Below are 24,901 nucleotides of genomic sequence, written 5' to 3' on the forward strand. Positions count from 1 at the left end.
TGTGCATTTGGTGTTTTCCTCCAACTTGGGTATATTTGCATGTCTCCTTTCATTACCTGTCTCTTCAGCCTCTCCTGCCTGTGAAACCTGCAGCTTCTCCTCTTTCAAACCGCTCTTGGGGAGCTGTTTGTTCTCCCATTAACCTGTCAGTGTCAACCTACCAACACCCTTGATGGTGTCACAGAAGCAGCCAGCTTAGCACATGGCATATGCGTTCTGTGACTCACGCTTTTAATTTTCTCTAACTTCTACCTGTCCATTGTCAGACTCCCCGTGGGCCGGGCCTCCCATCGTTCTGGCCCCGGGCCCGTGTGAAAATGAGGCAGGTCACACACGTACATGCTGGCTCTGACTGCCGGGGGCCTCACCTGGGAGGCTGTGAGTCATCCCTAACACCTGGCCAGGTGTGGTCACCGCCGCCCCCTCGACTCTAGCGCAGATTCCGCGCCCTCGAGGTGCACCTGAGTCACGGTGCAGCTCCACACCCAGCATCTCGAGCCCAACACGGATGTCAGGGAGACAGAAAGTGCAGCCCATGGTTTGTCGGGAATTTTTGGTGGAGTCTGTTTTCCATTTTAGCTGTTGGTCTGTCCTCCTTGGCGTGTCCCACCACCGCCTCAGACTCAAGAGGCTGAATGCATTGTCTTCTCCCCTCAGATTGGTTCTTCTTCCTGAATTCACTTCTGCCCAGGCCGGAATTCTGGAAATTATCTTAGACTCCTCCTCCTGCTCTCACACTTTACAGCCGTCAGACACCAGAGTTAGACTGTCTTCCCTCCTCTCTCTTGACTCTATCCACCAGCACCTCCCTTTGCAGGGCCCTGTCTTTTTTTTTTTTTTGCCTGGATTATTGTAGGAGCCATTTTCCTGATCGTTTTGCCTTCACCTCACCCCTTCCGGCCAGTTTCCCTGGCAGCATTATGAGTGGATCCGTCTAGAAGCAAACTGGATCATGTCGCTCCTCTATTAAAAGCTCTCTAGTAGTTCCCCATGTCTTTGGGATCAAGTTCAAACACCTTAGCAAAGTGTTTGATGGCCCTGATGGCCCTCAAGGCCCTGGATGGCCTGACCCTCAACTCTGAGGACACTTCCTCTGGGAAGAGCTTCCAGAGCTGCTCCTGGGGGTCAGGTGGCTTTGTTCTTGTCCCTCCTTAGTATTCCCCATAACACCGTCTGGGCTCAAGCCCGTCTTAGGCTACGTCTCCCTGTCTGTCTCGTCCTTAGGCTGGGAGCCACTCAGGAGCAGGCACTGGTTATTGCTCTTTTTTGATGGTTGGAATTTGCTTTAATAGATTTCAGCAAGAGGAAAAAAGAATAAATGAAGTAAATGTGGGAAAAATCATGCTAATTTTCAAATCTGAACAATGGGTATATAGGAGCTCATTATTATTCTCTCTACTTTGCCATGTTTCATATTAAAAAAATCTGAGACAAAGGCCCCACCCTTTGTCTGCCCTTTGGGGCAGGAGGTTATAAGGCAGGACCCAGGTGAGGTGCCCAGGGAGGGCACAGGGCAAGGGAGATGGAGGGACAGAAGGAAGGAAGAGATGGTGCAGGGGGCCCGGAAGCAGAGATGATGTTGTCCCTCAGAGGGTGGCATTCTCCAGGACCCGCTGTCTTGTTGGGCAGGTCACCTCCCCACCAACAGCTCTCTGAGACTTCATTCTTCAGGACTCACTTCCAGACTCTTCCAGAAACCAAATCTGCTGGCACCTTGATCTTGGACTTCCAGCCTCTAGAACTGCTTGAGCAGGAACCGGTACCGGGCGTTGGTGCGCAGGGCGATGGCCAGGTGAGGGGCAGACAGGAGAACCCCGCTGAGTACCACGGCCCGCATGTGCACGGGCAGGAGCGTGTAGATGGTGTAGATGAAGAACACATTTTTTTGTTTTTTTTTAAATCATAGGTTCACAGCACAGGACAGGGACCTTGAAGGACATTTAGTCTAGTCACCCATTGCAGTTTTAGACACACTAGTTGTTAGAAAGTTTTTTTTTTAATTTTTATTTATTTATTTTTGGCTGTGTTAGGTCTTCGTTGCTGCGTGCGGGCTTTCTCTAGTTGTGTTGCGCGGGCTTCTCGTTGCGGTGGCTTCTCTTGTTGCGGAGCACGGGCTCTAGGCGCACAGGCTTCCGTAGTTGTGGCGCACGGGCTCAGTAGTTGTGGTTCGTGGGCTCTAGAGCGCAGGCTCAGTAGTTGTGGCACACGGGCTTAGTTGCTCTTTTTTCCACCACACACTAGGAGCTCCATGAATGTTTGATGACTGTCAGTCACAGGAATGTTTTAGGAACGTGCACATGTTGAAATCATAGCAGTGTAGCCACAACCGTCAGAGCAGGACTCCGCCCCGAGCGAGAGAAGAAAGTGGGTACCGTTATCAGGAGTGGTGGACCCTGGCCTGGCTTGAAATCATCAAGAAGAGAGTGGTTTGCTGAGACCGCCAACGAGCAATGGCCAGTTTGGGTCTGAAGATTGAAACCGCAATCAACCATATGGAAACCTCCTCATTGGTGGCGGCCAGAGTAAGCAGCTAAAGAGAACGTTCCTTTCCTGGTCTGCCACTCCGCAAAGCGACAGGTGGCTTCTTTAAAGCTCTGGGTAAGTTCCTTTTGTCACAGGTGGGCAAGAACACAAAGACATAAGCAGCTCTCCGTGGACAGAGGAAACTCAGAACAGCCCAAAGTCGACCCAGGACTCACTCGTACTTTATAAGAGGTCATCTTGGTGTGCTTGAATGTTCCGCCAGGTAACTCACCAGACTGAACTGAAGGTTTCCTTTGTGATCATATTATAGAGTAATTGGAAGACCTGGGGTGCAGGCCCCTGGGCAAACCAGGGTCCTAGAAGCCTTTCACAGCAGTAAATGGCACAAACGAATGATAATTGGTCTGGGCAAAGCCAGCAGTGCTTCATTTCTCCTCCGTTTCTGTGCTTTGCCTGAGTTCCACTAGGTAATTTAAAAATAGGGCATGGCAGGAAAATGGGGCAACTGTCAGTTTAAATTGCAGCTGCTTCCAGAATGTCGTCCTGCCTTTTGAACAGATAAGCAGGACAGCCTAGAGTCAATCCTTCCACGGGGTGATTCTGCCACTGGGCCCAGTGAGACAAACACCAATTGTTATCCCAGCTCAGTGAAATCGCCGGTGCCGAGCAATGTTGACCCCTGACCCCAAGAGTTCCCTGTGTTAATTAGACTCAGCAGCTCAGAAATTGCATGAGCGAAGATTATGATAAAGTGGCTTTTTTCGCATTTTATGTAGTGCTGTATATTTCAGTTTACAACATCTTATTAAAATCCCCTACTTAAAAAAAAAAGGTTCTAATTGCTTTTTAAAACTAAGAAACTTGTTAAAAACCTATTAAAATTCAGATATCAAACTTTTAAATTTTTTCAGTCAGTTGCGAGACATGATTATTCAGGGGCATACTCGCATTAAACATAACCTATAAATACAGCATTTCACCCTAAAATCTTCTTTTGTTGACAACAACAATTGCTTTATTTGTTAAGGAATTATAAATCACTGGTGTCCAAGACACTGTGTTGGGTGGTATGGGGATATAGTAATGAATAACCTCTGGTCCCTTGGTTCCTCTCCCTTTGTGCTCTCATTGCCCCCTCTGTGCCAACTTTCCCTTCCCAAGCAGCCTATGTTCTGTGCTTGATCCTCTTTAACACTTCCCTTGCCCTCTGTTTTGTTGCCACACCTCTCTGGCAAAATCCTGCCCATCCACGGTCTCTGGGTCTGCACCCATACCACTGGCGACTGCCGGAAAAAAAATCACCCAACCTTGAAAAATGGTGCCCCTGGAAGGTCACAGTCACTAACCTCCTGCAACTCTTCGATGCTGCCCAGTTTCCCTGGTCAACTGTCCCTTCCACTTCAAGCCTTCTTCCCTTTCCCCAACCCCTCCTCTCTTCCACCCCACTCCACAGTGGTCCTCACATGGAAGCTCCCTCAGCTCTCTGCTGCCCAACCCGTCCACCCCCTTCCTTCTGCACCACCCTCCCCTCATTCCCACCCAGTTACCAACCCTTCCATCTCTGCTCAGGACCCTCACTCCATCCATCGTCCCTTCTGTTCCCGCGTCTCCAACTCTGTACCAGAGCCTTCCCTTCCCATCAGCATTTAATCATGACCCAAGGTCTCCTATCAAAAATCTTGGGCTTCCCTGGTGGTGCAGTGGTTGAGAATCTGCCTGCCAATGCAGGGGACACGGGTTCGAGCCCTGGTCTGGGAGGATCCCACATACAACGGAGCGACTGGGCCCGTGAGCCACAATGGCTGAGCCTGCGCGTCTGGAGCCTGTGCTCCCAACAAGAGAGGCCGTGACAGTGAGAGGCCCGCGCACCGCGATGAAGAGTGGCCCCCACTTGCCACAACTAGAGAAAGCCCTCGCACAGAAACGAAGACCCAACACACCCAAAAATAAATAAATAAATAAATAAATTTTTAAAAATTAAAAAAAAAAAAAATCTTAAGAAAACAACAGAAGAGACCTTCCTTGAGCCCCCATCCCCTCCACTTACTGCTTCTCCCTCACAAAGTTCTCAGAAGAATCATTTACGCTGACTGACTCAGTTTCCCCACCTCCTACTCACAACGCAACCCACTGCAATCTGGCTGCCGCACACGTCATTCCACAGAAACGGCTCTTCGTCGGATGCCTTCCACGTCTATGATGCAGGGCGTCTCTTGCAGTCCTCACCGTGCTCCACCCCTCAGCAGCTTTAGCTCGCCTGGCCACTCCATTCTCCGCAAAACGCTGCGTCCCCACGCTTCTGCGAAGCCACGTTCTCCTGGCTTCTCCTCCTCCTCCTCTTCCTCCTCCACCTCGGCGCTGAGTCCTGGGATTCCTCCCAGCTTGCTTCTCTTCTCACTCTACACCTGGGGGTTTATCCTGGTTTTGTATCACAGGGCTCTTAGGCAATACAGATGACCCCTCTGGATCCTCTTCTCACAATAATATTTTCAAATGCATAAAATAAGATGCACAGGATTTCAAAGGAAACCACAGTCCTTGAAATAATCATCAAGATATTTTTAGAAATCTGTGACTCAGTAATATATGTGCTTCTTTTTTAACACATGAAATAACGAGTGATGGGCGTAAAGGGTATTTTGAGACATCTGCAACGAATTTAATGAAATGTGAAAATACCTGTGATTTCGATTGGTGACAAATCACAGGTACTGCTAATACTACTGTGGTTTGTTGCCTGTATTAGTAAATGAAAGATGTGCTTAGATTTCAATAAGAGGTTAGTGGAAATAAAGATGCAAAATTTTTTTTCCAATCCATATTCATGTCCCACCCCCAAGAAACCCTGCCCTATTCTCCTCAGGTTACCTGCCCAAGATGTTACCTGCCTATGACTCCCAAATCTGCGTTTCTAACCCAAACCTCGCTTTTGATCTCCAGATCTAAATAGCCAATAGTTTTCTAAATAATTTCTACTTGGATGTCTCAAACTTAATAGGCCCAGTCCTTTTTTTTTTTTTTTTTTTTTTTTTTTCTGGCCGAGCCGCATGGTATGCAGGATCTTAGTTCCCTGACCAGGGATCAAACCCGCGCCCCCTGCAGTGGAAGCGTGGAGTCTCAACCACTGGACCACCAGGGAAGTCCCTGTTCTTCCTTTTGCGCAGTATCATCAGAATCTGACACTTTCCTCCTTACCGTCTTATTCATCACCGAGTCCCATCCATTTTACTTATCATTTTAATCCATCGGTGTGTTCGTCTCTGCTATCACCCAGTTAAGTTACTGCAAAGGCCCCCGAACAGGTCTTCACAACTCCCGCTCCTGCCCCCAAATCCCGCTTTCTCTACCACAGGTGATTTGACAAGTGGAACCCAGATCACTCTATTGGCCGCTCAAACCCCTTCCATGGTGTTCTGTGGCCTTTAGAATGGGGACCAACACCCATCATGTAGCCAACAAGGCCCTGTGGGATCTGGCCTTCCTTACTGCTCTATGCTTCAACCACACTGGCTTTGGGTCCTCTTTCGTGCCAGGCCACCTCCTGCTAGGAGGCTTTGCACATGCTGTTCCCTTTTCTTGAAGCACTCGGCCTGCCTTCCCACCAGGCCTCAGATCTCAGCTCAGGTCACTTCCTCAGGGAGGTTTTCCCCAGCTGCGCCCACGCCCCCGGCAAAGAAACCTCTGGCCCTATCTTCTGATGGCTGTCCATGCAGTTCCTTTATTTAAATGTATCAAAATTCATTTTTTTAAACGAGTTTTGATAAATGCATGTAACCATGTTTCGTATTTCCATCACCCCATGACCCTTTCCAGTCAATTCCTGCCTCTGTCCCTCTCAGAGGCAACCACTGTTCTGGGTATTTTCACCATAAATTAGCTTTGCCTTTTCTTTTTCTATTTCTTTACACTGTTTTCAGTTCAACTTTTAAGTAACTTTTTAGAAATTGGTGGAATATAGATTCTAAATAGATGAGCTAAATAAATGAACCTACTTAATAATTAAATTAGGGGACTTCCCTGGCGGTCCAGTGGTTAAGACTCCACACTTACACTGCAGCGGGCACGGGTTCGATCACTGGTTGGGGAACTATCCTGCATGCCACATGGCATGACCAAAAAATAATAATAATTAAATTAAAATTACATACAAGTTACAGATTAAAATGATAGTCTTTCCCCAAAATGACAAAGTCGCTTTTAAAAAGATAATATGTAGTTGGAAAAGTTATGTAGAAATTGGCATTCTCATGTACCTCTGGAAATGTAAATTGGTACAGTGTTTCTGGAGGACAATTTGGGAACAAAATATTGTAAATCTTCGTGATGCTGTTAATCTACTAATATAAATTCCCACTTTGGGAACTTAAAGAAATAATTGATGATGTGCATAAATATATAAGAATATTCATCGTAGCATTATTTATCATAGAAAAAGTTGGAAGCAACCTAAATGACCAACAAAAGTAATTATGACAGAGCCATACAATAGGAATATATTGTAAAGACAAAGAGAACTGCCAAGAAAGAATAAAGTTTACTTAATGGGTTTATTCTTAGAGTACATTTGTACTGTGATTCTGAAATTATTTCATGTTCATTACAGATTAAAACAAATGAATACATATATTAATATAATTAAGGAATAAAGATTTTAAATATAGGAGAAAAAAGATACAAATATAAAACAAAAGAAAGGAAGGGAAAATGCCTTCCACTAAATATGTATTAGTGTTAAATATGTATTTCTAATTAATTCCATTGAAAGGACTTAGGAACAATGTCCCTCTAGGAGCAATGAACACACACAGCATGAAGATACTGATTTCTAAGTAGCTTCTAAACTAAAAGGAACCAGAGCTTACTGGGAAAATAGCTGATTCTAGGTCTGAGCCAGGTAAAGTACAAGGTGAGGCTATGAAATTTTATTGTGCCATAAAGCGTAGAAGTGCTCGGAGACTCAAGTCAGAGCAAACTTGAATGAACTCCCATTCACCAATTTTGGGACGATTTGAGCCTCAAAAAATGTGATGAGATAATTGAATAAAATGTGTCCTTGAAACCACAATGATGATGATAGCAAACAAAGAGGCAAACAAACAAATAAGAAGGGAGGAAAGGAAAGTTCTTCTTTAGAGAAGAATGCCAGCTAATAATTGTAGAAGAAAGGATAGAAATAGAAAAATCATCATTTTGCTACCTTGATGTAATTATCAATTCAGGCAAAGCACATCAAAAGATGCTAAATCATTGGGTAAAATGTATCATGAATAGGGTATTTAGTGTCAAAGAATCGTCTCACAGATTTCTGACTAATTACAAAAGGGAAAAATGTACTTTTATAGTGGAAAAATCTGGCAGTCACCACCTTACCCTAGAGACCAAACAGCATTGTTAGGCACTGAGGTGATGTTATAAAGAGGGATACCACACCACTTATGGAATATTCTAACCCAAAATGATTAACCTGAATTTTATTATGAGAAAGCCATCAAATTCAGAACGTACGACCTTCTATGAGGCTGGAACTCTTCCAAAGAGTAAAAATCATGAAAAGACAAAAAGGGCCGAGAACAAAAGAGACATAATAACTGCGTGCAGTGGGTGTATCTTGATTGGGTCATAGATCAAGACACACAGCTAAAAAGACATTTTTGGGACAGTTTGGTTTGAATATGCTCTACATAATAGATAATGTTATGGAACTATTAAATTCTCTTGGGTAAGATAATGGTATTGTGGCTTTGTAGGAGAATGTCCGTTTTGATAGGAGATGCATATTGAAGTATTTAGGGGTAAAGTATTATGAAGTCTAGAGAGAGGGAGGGAGGGGGGAGAGGGAGAGAAAGCCAATTGGCAAGGTAAAGGGTAATGGATGTTATTTGTACTATTCTCTCAACTTCTCCATTGATTTGAAATTTTTCAAAATAAGGTTGACAAAATTATAGAAAGGTATCTATTGACGCAATGTATTGTTAAGTGACAACGTATGTGTGGCTCAATTCTATTTTTGTTAAAAAAACAATATTTATACAGATGCATAAATATATGTGCAAGAGTAATGTCAGCTGCTATAACAAAGGGACCAAAAATATGATGATTCAATCAAGAAAGAATTTATTTCTTGCACCTGTGATGGCCCAGGTGATCCGCAGGCAGCTCTCCTCCACTAGGACTTACAGGGATTCAGGCCAATGATGGTTCTATTGTCTTCAACACATGACTTTCAAAGTTGCTGACTTTCCAGCTGAGAAGCAGGGCCAGAGGTTATCTCTGAAGCAGGCTGTACACGTCAACTGTGCTCCCACTCCACTGGTGAGACTTTCCTCCTGAGGCCACCCCTAGTTGCAGCAGAAACTGAGTCATTCAGTTCAAGGTGGGCGGCCACATCCAGCTGTAGCTCATATCACTTGAGAAGGGATTTCAGTGGAAAGCTAGTAGTCTCCATCACACTCATTTGTTATACAGCAGAAACTAACACAACATTGTAAAGCAATTATACTCCAATAAAGATGTTTAAAAAAAGGGGGGGGGGTCTGAAAGAACACAGACCAAGCTATTTGCAGTTTTCATTTCAAGGTTAATAGAGTTTTGAATGCTTTAAAATTTCTCTCTTTGTCTTTAGTTTTCCATTATGAACATGCATTTTTTTTTGCAATAAAGAAAAGACTTACACTTTACAAAAATAAGCCATTGAAACTACAAAAAGATGCTTTGTTTTTTTCCTCTGAAAGAAGCATACAAGCTAATCTTAAGTACCACATTAAGCATTTTTCTTCTCACAAACCTTCAGTTGGACCCTATTCTCCATCACATTAACTCTCAATCCTTTGCTTGACTCTCAGAGCCCCCCACAATCTGACCCCAGCTTGCCAGCCAACTTTGTCTCTCACCTCTCCTTCTCATACCCTCTGCTCTGGCCATGTGCCTTGCTGCCTGAGAATCACGCCGTGGGTGTCACTCCATCCATACCTTGGCTCCCATGCTGCCTCCAGCCTAAGCTGGTCCCTACTGCTCCTTGAGATCCTAGAAAACACCATCCCCTTCATGAAGCCTCCCTTGACTTCTCACTTTTTTGCTGTGAGTTCCTTTGAAATTTAGAATTGGTGCCACCCAATTTATCACTTAATTAAACTTCGTTTCGCATTTTCTAGTACGGTATAAATTGTGTCTCTCCCATTGCAAGTATCTTGTCTTTATATGGGGTTGAAGACACAGTAGATGCATATGATGCTTTTCAATTAATTCCCATGTTTTATGACCTATTATTTTGAGTAGGAGGTATTTTCATGGATGACCTCCATTTAATGGCCAAGTCTTTCATGTTCTTCAAATGTTCCTCTCAACTAGAAGGAGAATATGAATTCAAATAAAGAATGAAGGAGAAATACATTGTAGCAAAACCACTCCTGAAAAATACCCAACGGAGGGCAGTCTCAATGTGCTACTAAGCACTACGTAGACCTTAGTGCTCAAATTTTTTACATCCAACAATTTCCTGGCCACATGCCACTTCCTTACCCACAGCCCACCACACAGAACTCCATTTCAGAGACTACTACACATACTTGTCCCCCAAAGCATGAAAACGTATCATCACCACCCATGTAAACCAACCAAGATTTCTGCAGCACACGAAGGATTCATTTGCATTTTAAGAAATACTAGCAAGTGTCATAAAACATGTCATGTTTGCCATTTCAGTAGCTTGCAGCTCTGTTTCACCCAGAGGACCTTCCCTAGTGGGATGGCTTGTAATCAGGAAGCAAGTTCTACTAAAGTCCCACGTGCCTCTCCTTCAGAGAGCAGCCCCAGTGGTGATCAAACATTATGAAGACTTTAACCACTGAGGCCACTGGTGCTCTCAGACCAGCGTCTCAGGCTGGGTCATTCCAACTTGCTGGCATGAGAATCAGAGAGAAGGTGGCAGGTAGGAGGGAGTTCTCTACAGAATTCATTGGTACAGACAACTGCCCATGAAATTTATGCACATGGCAGCCCAGCCAACTCCCAAAAGCTTCTTGTGGCAAAGTGGAAAGCAAGGGCTTCTACTGCTGAGCCTGGTCTTGCCCAGCCCCACCTGGGAGCTACGTCTCCAGGTGGGGAGACACAAATGGGGTTAAGCAGCAGTTGGATTCAGGTGAGTGGTACCTGAGTCCAAACCCGGCCCCCAAATTACTAATCCAGTCTGTATTTTTGTGCAAGTTTACAATCCTGGTAAGCTCAAAATTGTCCTGAACATGGGAAGAACTTTGCTGCCCTTAGTTTTTTCTAGAAGAGAGAATGTTTAGCCAGCTTTGTGATACAACAGCACTCTGTGGAGGACACGCTAACTTTATATTTCTTCAATCCATAAAGGTTCCCATCCTGTGCAGAATGCTATTTATACAAGCTGCCCTTAATTCCCAAAGGCAATTTTTTTGTGTTTGAGGCACAATATGAATGTGGACTTTGGGGACAGCACTCTGAAGATACTCATTTGCAGCCACACTTCCTTGGTCACCCTTCCCATGTTGTCACTGTTTACGTGTCGAGGTTCACAGCCTTGATCATTCTCTTTCATGATCTCGTGAGAACGTTTTCTCTCAAATGTAATAAACACACCGTCTTTCTCTGGCACCAGCCTGACACTACTCTTTGCCTGTTTTCCTATTCAGAGCAAGTCATGTCCTGATCTTTACACTATGTCATAAGATTCCCTCAGCTCAGCCTTCCATCACATGACACGTGGCTACAATGCGTTTTGTACACGTCAATCAGAACTCATCAGCACACCTTGTGGGAGGGAGGGAGGTGGCATACCAGTTGAGAACCAGCTCTGTAGATCTTGGAAATGAGCCATCAGGCAAGAGCTGGAAAATGACTTGGTCTTTTCTGTCCCTGACTACGTCTGTCTCCTTGCCTTTTGGATCATCTGTGCTCATTGTCACCTTGCCATTTCAGACTCAACATTGTTAGGTCCCAGTTTAAAAATCTAGGCCTTTTCTCACCTTCTGAGATGGCCCACACTCTGTCTGTGGACTGTGTTTCTCTCTAAATAAATCCACTTCTTACCTATCACTTTGCCTCTCACTGAATTCTTTCTGCCATGAGACATCAAGAACCTGAGCTTCATTAAGTCCTGAAACCAGAGCAATGTACAACATCCAGGAAAGAAGAGATTTTACTTTCATTTTTAATGTTGTAATGGGTGACCAGTGCTAGAGACTGGGTAGGAGGAGTCAAGACTGAGGATTGTGGTCAAGAATCCCAGTCCAAACTCCCCACAACGTGCCCTGTCACTCATGATCCAGCACAGGACTTGACCAGCCCTCCAGGTTCTGAGTGACATGGAGAGCAGAAATCAATTGGAAAAACAAGACGGAAACCATCCCAGGATAAGAATAAAAGTTTTTCTCCCACATATCCAAAACCATGAGGTGTTCTACATCTAAAATAGTTCCAAGATCCTGCATGCCACGGAGCAACTGGGCCCGTGAGCCACAACTACTGAGCCTGTGCGTCTGGAGCCTGTGCCCCGCAACACGAGAGGCCGCGATAGTGAGAGGCCCACGCACCGCGATGAAGAGTGGCCCCCGCTTGCCGCAACTAGAGAAAGCCCTCGCACAGAAACGAAGACCCACCACAGCCAAAAAAGAATAAATTAATTAAAAAATAAAATAGTTCCAAGAAGTTCCAATATAATAACCATGGTGGTGGTGTTTTAATTATATATACACTCAAAGACAGAAATATTAGAAAGAACTGCATTAAATACTAATGAAAGCTGTGTTTCAAAAAAAAAAAAAATCTAGTCACTCTCACATCCCTGAAGAAATGCACCCCACTTGCCAATCCTTGGGTCTCCATCATCCAGGAGGTCTAACTAGAACCATTATCATGTTTCGAAGTTGCTACTTCAGTGCCCAATTCCCTAATGTAAGTCCCTTCTTTTCCTAGTGTGAGTCTTGCTCTGAACTTTTGAGAATTTCTAGCAAGGTCATATCTCTACTTTATTGTGGATGATGCCAAAAGAGCAAGTTGGGGGTCTTTGGAAAATGTTGACTATAAAAATCATAATACTCCAGAAAAATATTAATTTTGACAATAACTTCTTTTAGTTAATGTGGCTTTATTAGGACTCTCATCAAATTATCAAGAGAGAACTTAAAGTCTACACATGGGGCTTCCCTGGTGGCACAGTGGTTAAGAATCCGCCTGCCAATGCAGGGGACACAGGTTCGAGCCCTGGTCCGGGAAGATCCCACATGCCGCAGAGCAACTAAGCCCGTGTGCCACAACTACTGAGCCTGCGCTCTAGAGCCCACGAGCCACAACTACTGAGCCCACGTGCCACAACTACTGAAGCCCATGCGCCTAGAGCCCATGCTCCGCAGCAAGAGAAGCCACCGCGATGAGAAGCCTGTGCACCACAACGAAGAGTAGCCCCTGCTTGCTGCAACTAGAGAAAAGCCCACGCACAGCAACGAAGACTCAAAGCAGCCAAAAATAAATAAATAAAATAAATAAATTTTAAAAAAAATAAAAAGTCTATACATGTATTATGTAGTCTGGGTTTTTTAGTTTCTTTTTTTTTTTTAATGTTTCAGGCTTTGATTTTGAAACACAGAGCTAGTTTTCTTCCCCCAAAGGAATAGCAGTATGCTCTTGCCTCCACCTCCATGTGACATTTCAACTTAGGAACATATGGGGGAAGAAAATTGTAATTACTCTTCAAAATTGCAAGAGGAGGAGACAGTTTTAAAATCAGCTTAAAATCAACATAATTTAATTTTTGTTGTCTGCTAATCTTTTAATGTTGTTAAATATTTGCCATTAGAACTTTACTGTCTGAAAGAGAACTTGTACCATAAGACTGCCCCACCTTGCTGTCCATTGCTCTTTGAAGTAGGTGAAAACCCATTTGAATTTTTCAGTGGGGTTTATGTTTTTGGTTTCAACAGCAGGTAGTTAGTTTTCAGCAGTTAGCTGGTTACTTTTTTAAATGGCTGAACATGAATGGCTAATTGCAAAAGCCAACACTTACATGGCACTTTCTCAGTGCCTGGCACCACTGCTCTTAGTGCTATAAACATATCTTAACTCATTTCATCCTCACAGAACCACCAAAAAGAAGGCACTATTGTTCACAGATGAGAAAATCTGAGAGGCAAAGAGATGAACTAAAACTAATCCTATGTCACACAGTCACTACATGAAAGAGCCAGGATTCACTCCCAGGAAGCTGGGCTCCAGAGTCTTAAATACTACATCTTAGTGCCAGAATGAGTTACTTCAACTTATTTCACCCAAGAAGCATCTTCCTTGGATAATATAATGGGCTTTCATGAGAGAGGATACATGAGAATGGCTGAATACATGACAGGACACGAATGAAGACACAAAAAGTTGAAGTGATTGGCTTAAGATTACTCAAAGCAAGCAGGAAAAGACCCAGTAGCACATTCTTAAGTATTACAGTTCTCGCCATTGTGGCTTTAGTTTCCAACCGACAAAACACCCACTTCCATCTGTAATTTCTGGACTCAAGGGTGATTCCCAGGGACTTCCCTGGTGGCACAGTGGTTAAGAATCTGCCTGCCAATGCAGGGGACACGGGTTCGAGCCCTGGTCCCGGAAGATCCTACATGCCGCGGAGCAATGAAGCCTGTGAGCCACAACTACTGAGCCTGCGCTCTAGAACCTGAGCCACAACTACTGAGACCATGCACCTAGAGCCCGTGCTCCGCAACACGAGAAGCCACTGCAATGAGAGGCCTGTGCACCGCAACGAAGAGTAGCCCCCACTCTCTGCAACTAGAGAAAAGCCCACGCATAGCAATGAAGACCCAATGCAGCCAAAAATATAGATAGATAGATAGATAGATAGATAGATAGATAGATAGATAGATAGATAGATAGATAAAGATTCCCAACTGGAAGTAAGGTTGATGGAACCAGGAACCAGAGAAGGATATACTTGGAAGGCAGGTGCATGATACCATATGTAATAGGCATGGTTTAATTGGCCAAGTTTTCTTCCACCTTTGGTGCTATTAAAGCTCAAGGTACAATGAATGGGTGAAGGAAGGATAAACATGGCTTAACACCCCACCCAGTAAAGAGTCTCTTCACCAACTCCTCCCGATTCACCACTGCCTGGGGTAAGCAAAGAATTCTAGTCCTGGCTGAGGGTGAAGGGGACGGACCCACCAGTAGTGGACACTATTACTGCTCCTGATGCTGTAACCATGGATATTGGTAGTCTTAGCCCAGAGCATCTTTCCTGCCTTTCCACTGGCTGATAAACAGATGTGTGAGCAGGCTTGTCCATTTGCTAATGTAAGTTGTTCGTGTTGAGCAGTTTGTGGAAGAAATTCAGTCACACATTCACCAATGTTCTTCTTCCCTATGACCATCTTAGGCACCAGAATTAAAATTTGCCCACATTTCCTTCTCTGAGAATAGAAAGCCTATCTCATGTTCAGAAATGACCTCATGTTTCATCTTTGACATTTCAGAATCATTGTCAAGGATTTCTGTTAAATTCCAGAATCAAAAGGGAAAAGGGAGAACAACCAACTCATTATGTCCTTTCCTTTCTCCCATCCCTTTATCTGAGGGTGGTCTGTTTTCTGAAAATGCAGGGAGAAACAATAATTATTTGTTTGAAGGCTGTCACCAGGCTCTAAGTGACCAAACATGATTTATAATCCTGGAGAATAATGATCTGTCCACCTGTAGATTTGTACCGACATCCTTGTAGAAGACTGACAGGTAGGGGACTTTTTTGAGAGTGTAGTTTGTCTTATGTTGCACCCAATAACTCAAAGCTATTCAGAGTATTTTCCTGAGTCAGGAGGCTTAAAATGAAAATGCCACAACTGTCAGAGAGAATGGGGAGCAAAATCAATACAAATTGCCACCGCTGGGGAGGTGTGGAGGACGTTAATTTAGCACTCTGTGTCCGCAGAGGACTACACTTTCAGAGGACTTGCCAATATAGACCACTGTGCAGTGCAGGAGTATTTAGTGACCCTGCCCCTGGGGGGAGGGGCGGGAACCCTGTGGTTTTGTTTGTTGGGTGCATTGCCTAGCAAATCATATTAACACCAGGACCTAAGACCTTAAGGCAGGACTTAAATCGCCCTTCAAGACCAAGTTTCTCCTAATTGTTTATGTTGTTTTCACTCATTCCTTTGGTGGGTGTAAGTGTGGCAAAGTGTAAAGCTATTGAAGGCCTGGATAATTTTTATTGCGCCTGCAAGGCTGTGTTGAGATATTCTGATACCGCATGAGTCAGGATTTGTCCGTGCATAGATTTATACTGACTTCTTTATAGAAGACTGACAAGTAGGGGCCTTTTAAAAAGATTAATCTGTCTTATGTTGCACCCAATAATTCAGAGTATTAAACTGAGGTCTCATTGATTCAGTCCCAACACACTTATCTAAATTTCCTTTTCATTGTCAAGTATATGATTAACATAAGGAACATTTTTCCTCACCCACCCCCAAAGTAGTTCAAATAACAAATAGCAAGAAGTTTAAATGCACGGATGGTTTCTCCTGTTTTCATATGTAGCTCTTAACGTGAGCTGTTTATTGGTCATCCAATTACTTAAGGGTCAGGAATTCATTCTTTTCATAATGTTCTACAAAATAGACTCATTAACTTTGCTATTATTTCTAAATTGATACGCCCAGTCCATGAAAATCTGACTGGTGAAAGGGCACATTGAGCTGGCAGGGTGCTCCAGTGTCTTTGTTGAGGGGTTGCTGCATTTGGCTTGTCTCTTTTTCCTCTGCCCAGCAAAGATGGCCTATTGACCACAGATATTCAGACACCTTTCATTTTCGGTAGAGTTCTGGTGAGGAGGAAGCTCTAGCCGAACCAAGATTATCTGCCAAGAGTTCTGCGTGTAAGAGTGATTCCAGACTTCCAGCAATTGACCAAACATCAGTCAAGCAGAAACATAAAAGTACCATGGCTCCAAAGAAATCAGAGAAAGCGGGCCCCAGCAAACCCTCTCCAGGTGAGTGGCGGGTTTATTGAAATTCACAAGATCTAAAATCCCTGCATCAGAGGTAAGGACAGCAATCAACTTCGTGGTCCCGATTACACCTAGTGTTTTCCAAGTGGCCAGTTCAGGTTTTGCAGGGTCTCATGATCTTAGGCAAATGATAAAATCCATTTTGGAGTAGAACATCAGGTCAAGGAGGTGTGAATTATGCAGAGTAACTGTCTCCACTGCCCACATTTTCTGCCCAGTCATTGGCTTTGTGTGGCACTGGCCCAGAATGGCTGCCTTTTCATCTTCTTCACCCTTCTGGGAGGGATAAAGGCATTTGGCCCCAGGTATCAAATTTTATGACTCAATCCAGAGCATGAAGGGAAGCTTTCAAAAGCATCTGAATGGCATAATTTACTGCTGAGAAAGAGGGTAATAAAGTCCTCCAGTTCTGGGGTTGTCCTCTCTGGGAAAAAAAAGGGGGCTTGATAAATCTTCCCCTTTGTGCAATTTGGTAAATAATTCACTCTTTAGCTGCCTTTGAAGCAAAGAACTGTCCTCTGCTTAAGGCAGGAGAAACTTAATAGTATCCAGAAAGGGGATAAATGCAACTGAAAGTTTAGAGTCCCTCAGGCTCATCCCCATCAAAGCCAACATCTGTAGGACTAACTTGATTCTTCTGGGAACTGACGTGGAAGTTGGGATAACTAGGCAGAAAGGTCTGCCTTCTGCTTGCGGTGGAATGGAAACGATCCACATTAACTGCCGAAGAATTCGTAAATAGCATGCAATTTGTCTAAACCCAAATCACAATGACTTTCTAATCCTAAATAGCTCCTGTCGTGCAACCACCCGTCCGTCCAGTTAAGTCTTAATGCATTTTTAGACAATGGCAGCTCTCACTTAGATTAACCACCCACATTTTATAGCTTTAATGAAGTTTAAAGAAAAATTGACTTCTGAAATGATGTCCGTTCAGGCAAAGCCCCAACTCTTTTTCCTTATTTAATCAGGGGAAAGTATCATCGTCATTAACAACTTCTCATTTTGAAGCCTTTTAGTAGGAATTAGGTCTTTAATTCAGCTGTTTAAGAATGAAATAGGGCAGATAAGATCATTCCCCAAATATTTCAAAATCCATGTTGTCATGTATCAAATTGAGGATGTCTTTAATAGAAAAAATTAAATTTAAGTAAGGCAACTCCAGTCACTCGATATAATTTTTAGCCTTCTTGCTAAAACTAGGTAGCTGTTTGCATGATGTGCTTTGTCCTCTGTAGAGATAAATCATTCTAATGGACAGCTTAGGCCCACGCCATGATTTTAGTTTGTCTGATTAATAGAGATGTTCTTCCGACCGAGCGGACTCCACATGGAACTTACAACACTGACAGAAAGGGAGAATTAATTCACTTTACTTTCTATAAAACCTCAAATTCGAAGAATTACTAGACTAGAAAGCACCAAGTTTAGGCAAGAGAGCCAAGTTGGCAGAAAGATATCTATTTCACCACATAAGAGATGTTACTTGTAGTAAACAGCCTTTAAAAACCACCAGCTTGGGCTTCCCTGGTGGTGCAGTGGTTGAGAATCTGCCTGCCAATGCAGGGGACACGGGTTCGAGCCCTGGTCTGGGAAGATCCCACATGCCGCAGAGCAACTGGGCCCGTGAGCCACAACTACTGAGCCTGCACGTCTGGAGCCTGTGCTCCGCAACAAGAGAGGCCGCGACAGTGAGAGGCCCGTGCACCGCGATGAAGAGTGGCCCCCGCTCGCCGCAACTAGAGAAAGCCCTCGCACAGAAACGAAGACACAACACAGCCAAAAATAAATAAATAAATTAATTAATTAAAAAAAAAACCCACCAGCTTAAAAATAATGATAATAATAAAATAAATAAATTGAAAAGCACCAGCTTTATCACCATATTATAGCTCTAGACCGTGTCCAAGCCCCATGCAGCCATGAGCTGGACTGTGGCCTGGCCATCCAGCAGGCATAACAGCCCTGCTGACTGATGTCAGTTACTACAGAAGCCGACTCAGTTCTATAGCAAATTGGTTTGATCATGTGAGCTAAAAGCAAAGCCTTGGTGTGTTAAGATCCACTCGTTTTACATGTGTAGTCTCACCCTCAGAGTTCCTTCATCGGCACAGCGAAATGACAGACCAGGGACATGGCAAGAATTTAAGCTGAGTCTATTCAGGCAAAGTTGAGTCCAGTGGTGGTGACAACTCAGAAAAGTCAGATAAATACGCTGCTATTATAGAAAAAGAGGCTTGGGGAACTGAATTATCTGGACACGTTGATCCAATTCACTGGGTAAATTCATAGGTTCCCGCTTTCCTTCACCTCTGTAGGGAAATATTTTTCTAAAGCATTTTGGGGGGGGGGTCACCCAAAGTTGGCAGTAAGTCACCAAAACTTCTTCCCATGTCAGACCTGAGTTCTGTGCAAAACTGAAGCATTAAGACAGTGAAATCCCTTTGCAACATCTGCCTAATAGGCTAACCTTCCATACTGTGTTACGCCAGACTTTTCCTGAATAAAATAATACAGCTGGGGAATGTGGCTTGACTTACATGCAAATCTATGCAATGATAATCCATGATAATCCTTATATGTGAATTATTATCTGGAACGCCTAAAACAGCTATTTATCAATACAGCGGAGGAACCATCAGTGCCCTCTACTAATAGATTTATAACTGAGAAGGCATCAGATTTTCATTGTACTTCGCACTCTGTTAGAAGGAATTCACACATTTTAAATTAATTCATACATTCCATGGAACTATTTCTAAATGAGTTGGCTTGTGATTCTCCTTGTTATCTCTCTCCGTGCAGTTTTGGGCAAGTGCTTTAGCGTCAAAATGCTTGGATTAGCATCTGAGCCCCGTTTCTCATTTGCTCTGTCCCTTTAAGCAAGTAACTACTTTGTGTCTCAGTGTCCTCATCTGTAAAATGGCAGAGCCTGGGAGTCAGCACAGATCCTACCTGCTGGGATGGCTGTGTGGATTCGATGATAAAACATACGCTCAGCCATTAGAACGGCCCCCGACACCATAGCTCATACATGATAGCCTTAAGGTATCGGGTACAAGGCAGCTGTATTCAGTAGGGAGAATGGACCAGAAAACTTTGTTTTCTTTGTCGTCACGTTACCTCCTCCCCACCTCCCACCCCAATCTTTTTTCCTTTACCAAAAATCAGGGTTATATTTTTAAACTCCTAACACAAACTCAGGTACAGACACTTTTACTATGCCCTGAATTTCCAAAGCAAAACACCAAATGGAAAAAGATGAACAATCAGAAAGCATTCACCAAGCGAGAGATTTGCTTCCCCTCCAAAAAGACATGGAAAACTCAGGCAGTGAGTCAAGACCCAGCTGGGTCTGATGTGCAATTGATTCAGAAATCCTATTTCATGATCAAGGTGAACACTGACACAGGGTGAGAAATAAGCCTGGCCGAGTTACATATTCTTCTTTCAAGCAGAGGGAGGCGTGGGGATTAACCTTTACCAAAGGCCCAGTCTGTATGCAGGATCTGCTGCCTCCCATCGACTTGTATGAATCAGGGGGAAGCAGAGCTGACAGCAGGCCCAGTGAGTGCAGGGAGCTATGGTGGCCACCGGCTCCTGGACTCCTGCCTGTTCCCAAAACCCCTCCCAGCCCCATCCTGGCTTGGAAAGGAGCCACCTCTCCTTTCCAGGACACGCAGAGGCATCCAAAGGCCATTGTGCTGTGGGGGTCTGGCACCTGGAGTCCTAAGTCACTCTTGACCCCCGTGCCAGGCTCATAGGAAGTAAGTGCCCTCTCCTGCCCTTTCCTCTCACCTGGAGCCCGGGCAGAGTCCTACTAGTTATGTGCCAGGAAACTGGATCTGGATGGTGTCTGGTGAGCCTGCTTCCAAAATCTTGCCCTTTAAAACAAAGCCAAATGTTCTGAAATTCTCCTCACTCCTTACTGAGTTCAGTGTTAGTCATTACCAGATTCGGATTTGCGGGAGTAGCAAAACCTAGTCAGACTAATAGTGGCTTATGGTGGAGACTGTAAAACTAAGAAAAAGCAGTAAACTCAGATTTTAAAATGTACACATCTAAGACAACTGTGGTCTCTTTTGGATTGGGAACTATTCATTTGAAGAGCAGCCTGGAAGGAAAATTTGAGGGCAAATTCCAAATCTTCATAACTTACCTGGCAAATAAATTCTGTTGAAGATGTCCTCTGAAAGGCCAAGATTGATGGGTTTCCAGGCAAGTCCACTGGCATCCAACAACTTTCCAAGCTGTCTGCCCAAGTTAGAAAACAACCAACATAAGCAAATGCTCCCATATTTATAGAGAGAACCATAATTCTCAGTCCATTTACAGTAACACTCCTAAGACAGAGGGGCCTGGGGCATCACAGAGCCTGGAATTTGAAGTTCTGGATCAGATTCCTGGTCTACCACATACTAGCCCTATAAATGTAAACTGGCGAATTCTCCAAACTCTGTTTCCTCATCAGTAAAATGGAGTTGTTACCAACCCCACCAGGTAGACAGGAGGACTGAAATCCTGGGTATGATTGGGCTTTAGGTAAAGGTTAATCCCGAGACCTCCCCCTATTTATGAAGCCTGCTCCCAACACCATAGACTGCTCCCGGGTTAGCACCTTCATAAGAGAATAGCTCAACCAAAGAAATTTTAGTTTGAGATGTGAGAGGTCATAACTTGATTATTAAAAAATTTACCTCTTTGATTACCAATGAAGTCATCCATTTGTACCCCCAGTACCTATGGGATGTTAGCATAGGTACATTCAACTGCCCCCACCATCTCAGAGTGTATGGCACAGGGGGTTTTCCCATCCATCACCCATTCATTCAGCACTTCGATACTCATTTACTGCCTGCTTACCTGCCAGGCACCGCATGGGTACTGGAGATACAAAAATCAAACACACAGGACCTGCCCTCCAGGGGCTCACAGCCTAGTGGGAGGGCAGGACACCAACATGCCCCAGCCAAGGTAAGTTCTAAGGATGTGAGGGGAGGGGCCAGCGGGGTGAAAATCCTGAAGGAGGGGATTGAGCCAGGGCCCGGAGAGGAAGGCGAGAAAGGTGCACCCAGCAGGAGGTACTGAGGGTGCGAAGGCACGGGAGGGAGAGAGAGCAAGGAAGAGGGGGAAGAGAGAGATGACAGACAGACAGACATGGAGGAACTACAAAGAGTCTAAGGGCCTCAGAGTATCCCCAGACTACGAGCAGAGGCATCACGGGAGAGCTTTTTAAAAATGCATGAATCCCAGCCCAGCCTTACTGACTCAGAACCTGCATTTAACAGGGTCCCTGGGAGATTTGTGTGCACATTTGAGTTTGAGAAGCGCTGGTTTAGGGTCAGGCTACAAGTTAGGAAGTGTAAAGTTGACGCCCTACGTGTAGGCAAGGACCAGGCCACCGAGGGCCTTGAACGTCATGCTGGAGACGATGGAGCATCAGATCGGCATTGTTAAAAGCTGACTGTGTTCATGAAAGGGGGCTGGCTGGGAGGGTGAGGGCAGACAGAGGCCGCGCTGCAAGCTGCTGTGGACCCGGAGAGAAATGAGAAGGGCTTGACCTGAAGCAAAAGCAGAGGGAGAGGGCCTGGGCTGGAGGGATGTTTAAGGACGTAAGCCTGGCACAACTTGGTGAGCGTCGGGGATGGGGAGAGGGAAAAAGGAGGAATCAGAGAGATCTTGGAGGTCTGGCCCAGAAAACTAGGCCAATGGCGGTTGCCTTTGCAAGGCTGAGAAAGCAAGAAGAAGGTGGGGCCCATCCTGTCGCCGTTGTCTGTGAAGGAACAGCCAGGATGGGCCAGGAGGAGATGCCAGGAAGCACCTGGGTACCCAGGTCTGCTGCTCAGCAGAGAACTCTTGGCCACCAGAAGGAAGCCAAGGGCCTCGAGTGAGTAAGAGGTGGCTGAAACGACAGGAACGTCTCCCCTGCGAGAGTGGACAGGGTAACGAGAGACGAGGAAGGAACCTCGGGAAATACAAACATCTGAGGAAGGAAGGGAGAAGACAACTACAGAGAAATGATCCGAGAAGTAGGAGCCACTCCAGGAGCCAAGGGAGGCCTTTGGAAATGAGTGGGTTAGAGTGTCAGCTCCTACAGCGGATTCAAGTAAATAAAGACCGAGAGCCCTCCATTATAGGTAATGGTTTTCAACCGGATGGTTATAACGATGGCATCTTAGCATAGGAACTGGGTTCAGCCGCAGCATTTCCCCGGCTCCTCTGATAAGAATCGCCAGGGAGGTCCTTAATAAAACACACACACCTGGGTCCCGTCGTGACCCAGAGCATCAGACTCTCCAAGGAAGGGGCCTGCAAAGCTGGGTTTTCACAAGCTCTACAGGAGATTCTCATCACAGAGGTTTGGGCCTCATAGCCTTGCTTCTCAAACTTCAGAAGTTCTTGAGAAATACCTGGGGACCTCCATCAACTGCGGGTTCTGACGCGGTAGGTTTGAGTGGGTAGCAAGGCTGCATTTCTAAGAAGCTGCCAGGTGCCAGCCATATGCTGCTGGTCTCAGGACCACCCTGGGAGGAGCAGGGCTAGAGAACACAGGTTTTGAGGAGGTAAGCCGTTGATCCAAGGTGACCCGGCTTGGCTAGTGGAAGGGCTGAGAGATCTGTCATGCTTGAGGGGTCTCTCTGGATCGTGACTCCATCGCGTGCCCGTATTCTGCGTCCAGCAAGGATGGCAGATGGAGTGTGAGGTTAGCGAACAAATCATTAACTTCACTTGGACACCTCCCCCGTCCACCTGCTTCTCCCCGCTTGCGCTCTCTCCCTTCCCGTGAGCCCACCAGGATCTCTCTGCTTCTTTCTCTTTCCCCAAGCTTCCCCTCTGCAGCAGAAAGGCCAGATTAGGGCATGACCACAACCTCCCAACCCGGGGCAGCTGGAAGGTCAGGGGAGAGAGCCTTACCTAAGTGAGACCCCGCGGGCCACCATATGTTGCTGCCAGAATAGCTAATTAGACCGGCTGTGGGAGAGGAGAAGGGCCCACGAGCTTCCACATGGGAACTTAGTGGGAAAGAACCTTCCTGCATCTGTCAGGGACGCCGGAGACCATCGGCTGGAGAAGGGTGTGATGGTGATGCCATTGCCCTGGTTAACTCTTCAGTGACTCTGAGCTCCAAGCCAGGTACCTTCCTGGGCAGGAGCCAGGCCGGCTGCCCCCAGGCCACCTTGAGACACCACCCCCCAGCCCCCGAAGAACGATGTTTGAGTTTAGATTCATTCACAGCCTTTTTCAAATGTCCTTTCCCCCCGTGAGGGCTGCCTCCTGACGGCTCTTTTTCTTTTGTGCAGGTGACAGCAGCGAGCGCCCCCTGTTCTGTGTTGAATACTCCCCTTACTGCTGCGTCTTTGCTTCCTCCCCCGTCCTGCAGCCCAATACCGACTTCTGCAGCCTACTGCTGCCCCTACTGCCGCCCGCCGCCCCAGCGGCCCAGGACTCCTCCCCGCCTCTCCCTCCGGCCTCCTTTCCCTCCTCCCCAGGCCCCGTGCCCGAGTCGCCGGCGGCCCTGTGCTACTTCCCCATCTCCTGCCCCAGCCCGGCCGAGACCCCTGTACTGTGCCTGCCGGGCCCCCGAAGGCCCGGGAGAATTTACCTCGTGTGGTAAGTCGCCCTCGGCGAAGGACGCAGCACAGTGGGGTCAGGGAGTGGGGACGGGGGGACGGTAAGCTTCCGGAGGGCAGCGCCGTGACCCACGGCAGGAGGCGTGACGCGCGGGGGGGAACAGGAAGACCAAGACAGCTGCTGCCACTTCACCCGGCCTTCTTCTAGCACTTAAAGGAGTGAGCGACCAATAAAATCCCGTCCTCTCTCGAGACCCATCTGATTTCTTCGCTCCCGCGTTTGGCGCAGTTTGGATGGTTAACCACCAGAAACCAATCAGACTGCTCCGGGTCCGATCGTAGCCTTGGTGGTGTGACTATGCCCGCCGAGCCGGCCCCGAGAGGGTGGCACCAGGGACAGGCCTCTGGGGGAAGCCCACACTGGATCTGATTGCTGGTTCAGGACCACACCGAGGAGGGACAAATTAAAGGGCTCAGTCGCTGCTTACGGCTTCTTTCCTGACTCCTTATTAGGCCCTACGCCTCCCCAAATCAAAAATCCCACCTCCTGGGGCCCAAAATAAAACATATTTATGGTGCATAATTAAGCTTTAATTCAGATCTCCTCTGGGGATGTGAGACAACACTCATTTCCAGCAGGCTCAGACTGGCAAACAGACAGGGCCTATTATTTGTGACTGTACCGAAAGCTGCCTATTACACCAAGGCAACAGCAGCTCTTGCGATTAAGCTGTAATTCTTCCCACGATCTAAAAGAAGCAATAAATCTTTTCAAAAGGCATCTCAGGCAGAGTCTTGGCACCTCCTGGGCACCGGG

The 24,901-nt window shown here is 45.8% G+C and overlaps 1 protein-coding gene across 1 annotated transcript in view; it reads left to right on the forward strand.

The window, feature by feature from the left end:
• Positions 1 to 24,901, forward strand: part of MARCHF10 (membrane associated ring-CH-type finger 10) — an 85,609-nt gene that overhangs the window by 17,058 nt on the left and 43,650 nt on the right. Inside the window, exon 3 of the mRNA XM_082373815.1 lies at positions 16,324 to 16,495. Coding sequence (XP_082229941.1) covers positions 16,324 to 16,495 — 172 coding nt within the window. The remainder of the gene's footprint in view (positions 1 to 16,323; positions 16,496 to 24,901) is intronic.

This window comes from Balaenoptera borealis, assembly GCF_965194805.1.
Source record: "Balaenoptera borealis genome assembly, chromosome: 20".
In the NCBI taxonomy this organism is placed as follows: Eukaryota; Metazoa; Chordata; class Mammalia; order Artiodactyla; family Balaenopteridae; genus Balaenoptera; species Balaenoptera borealis.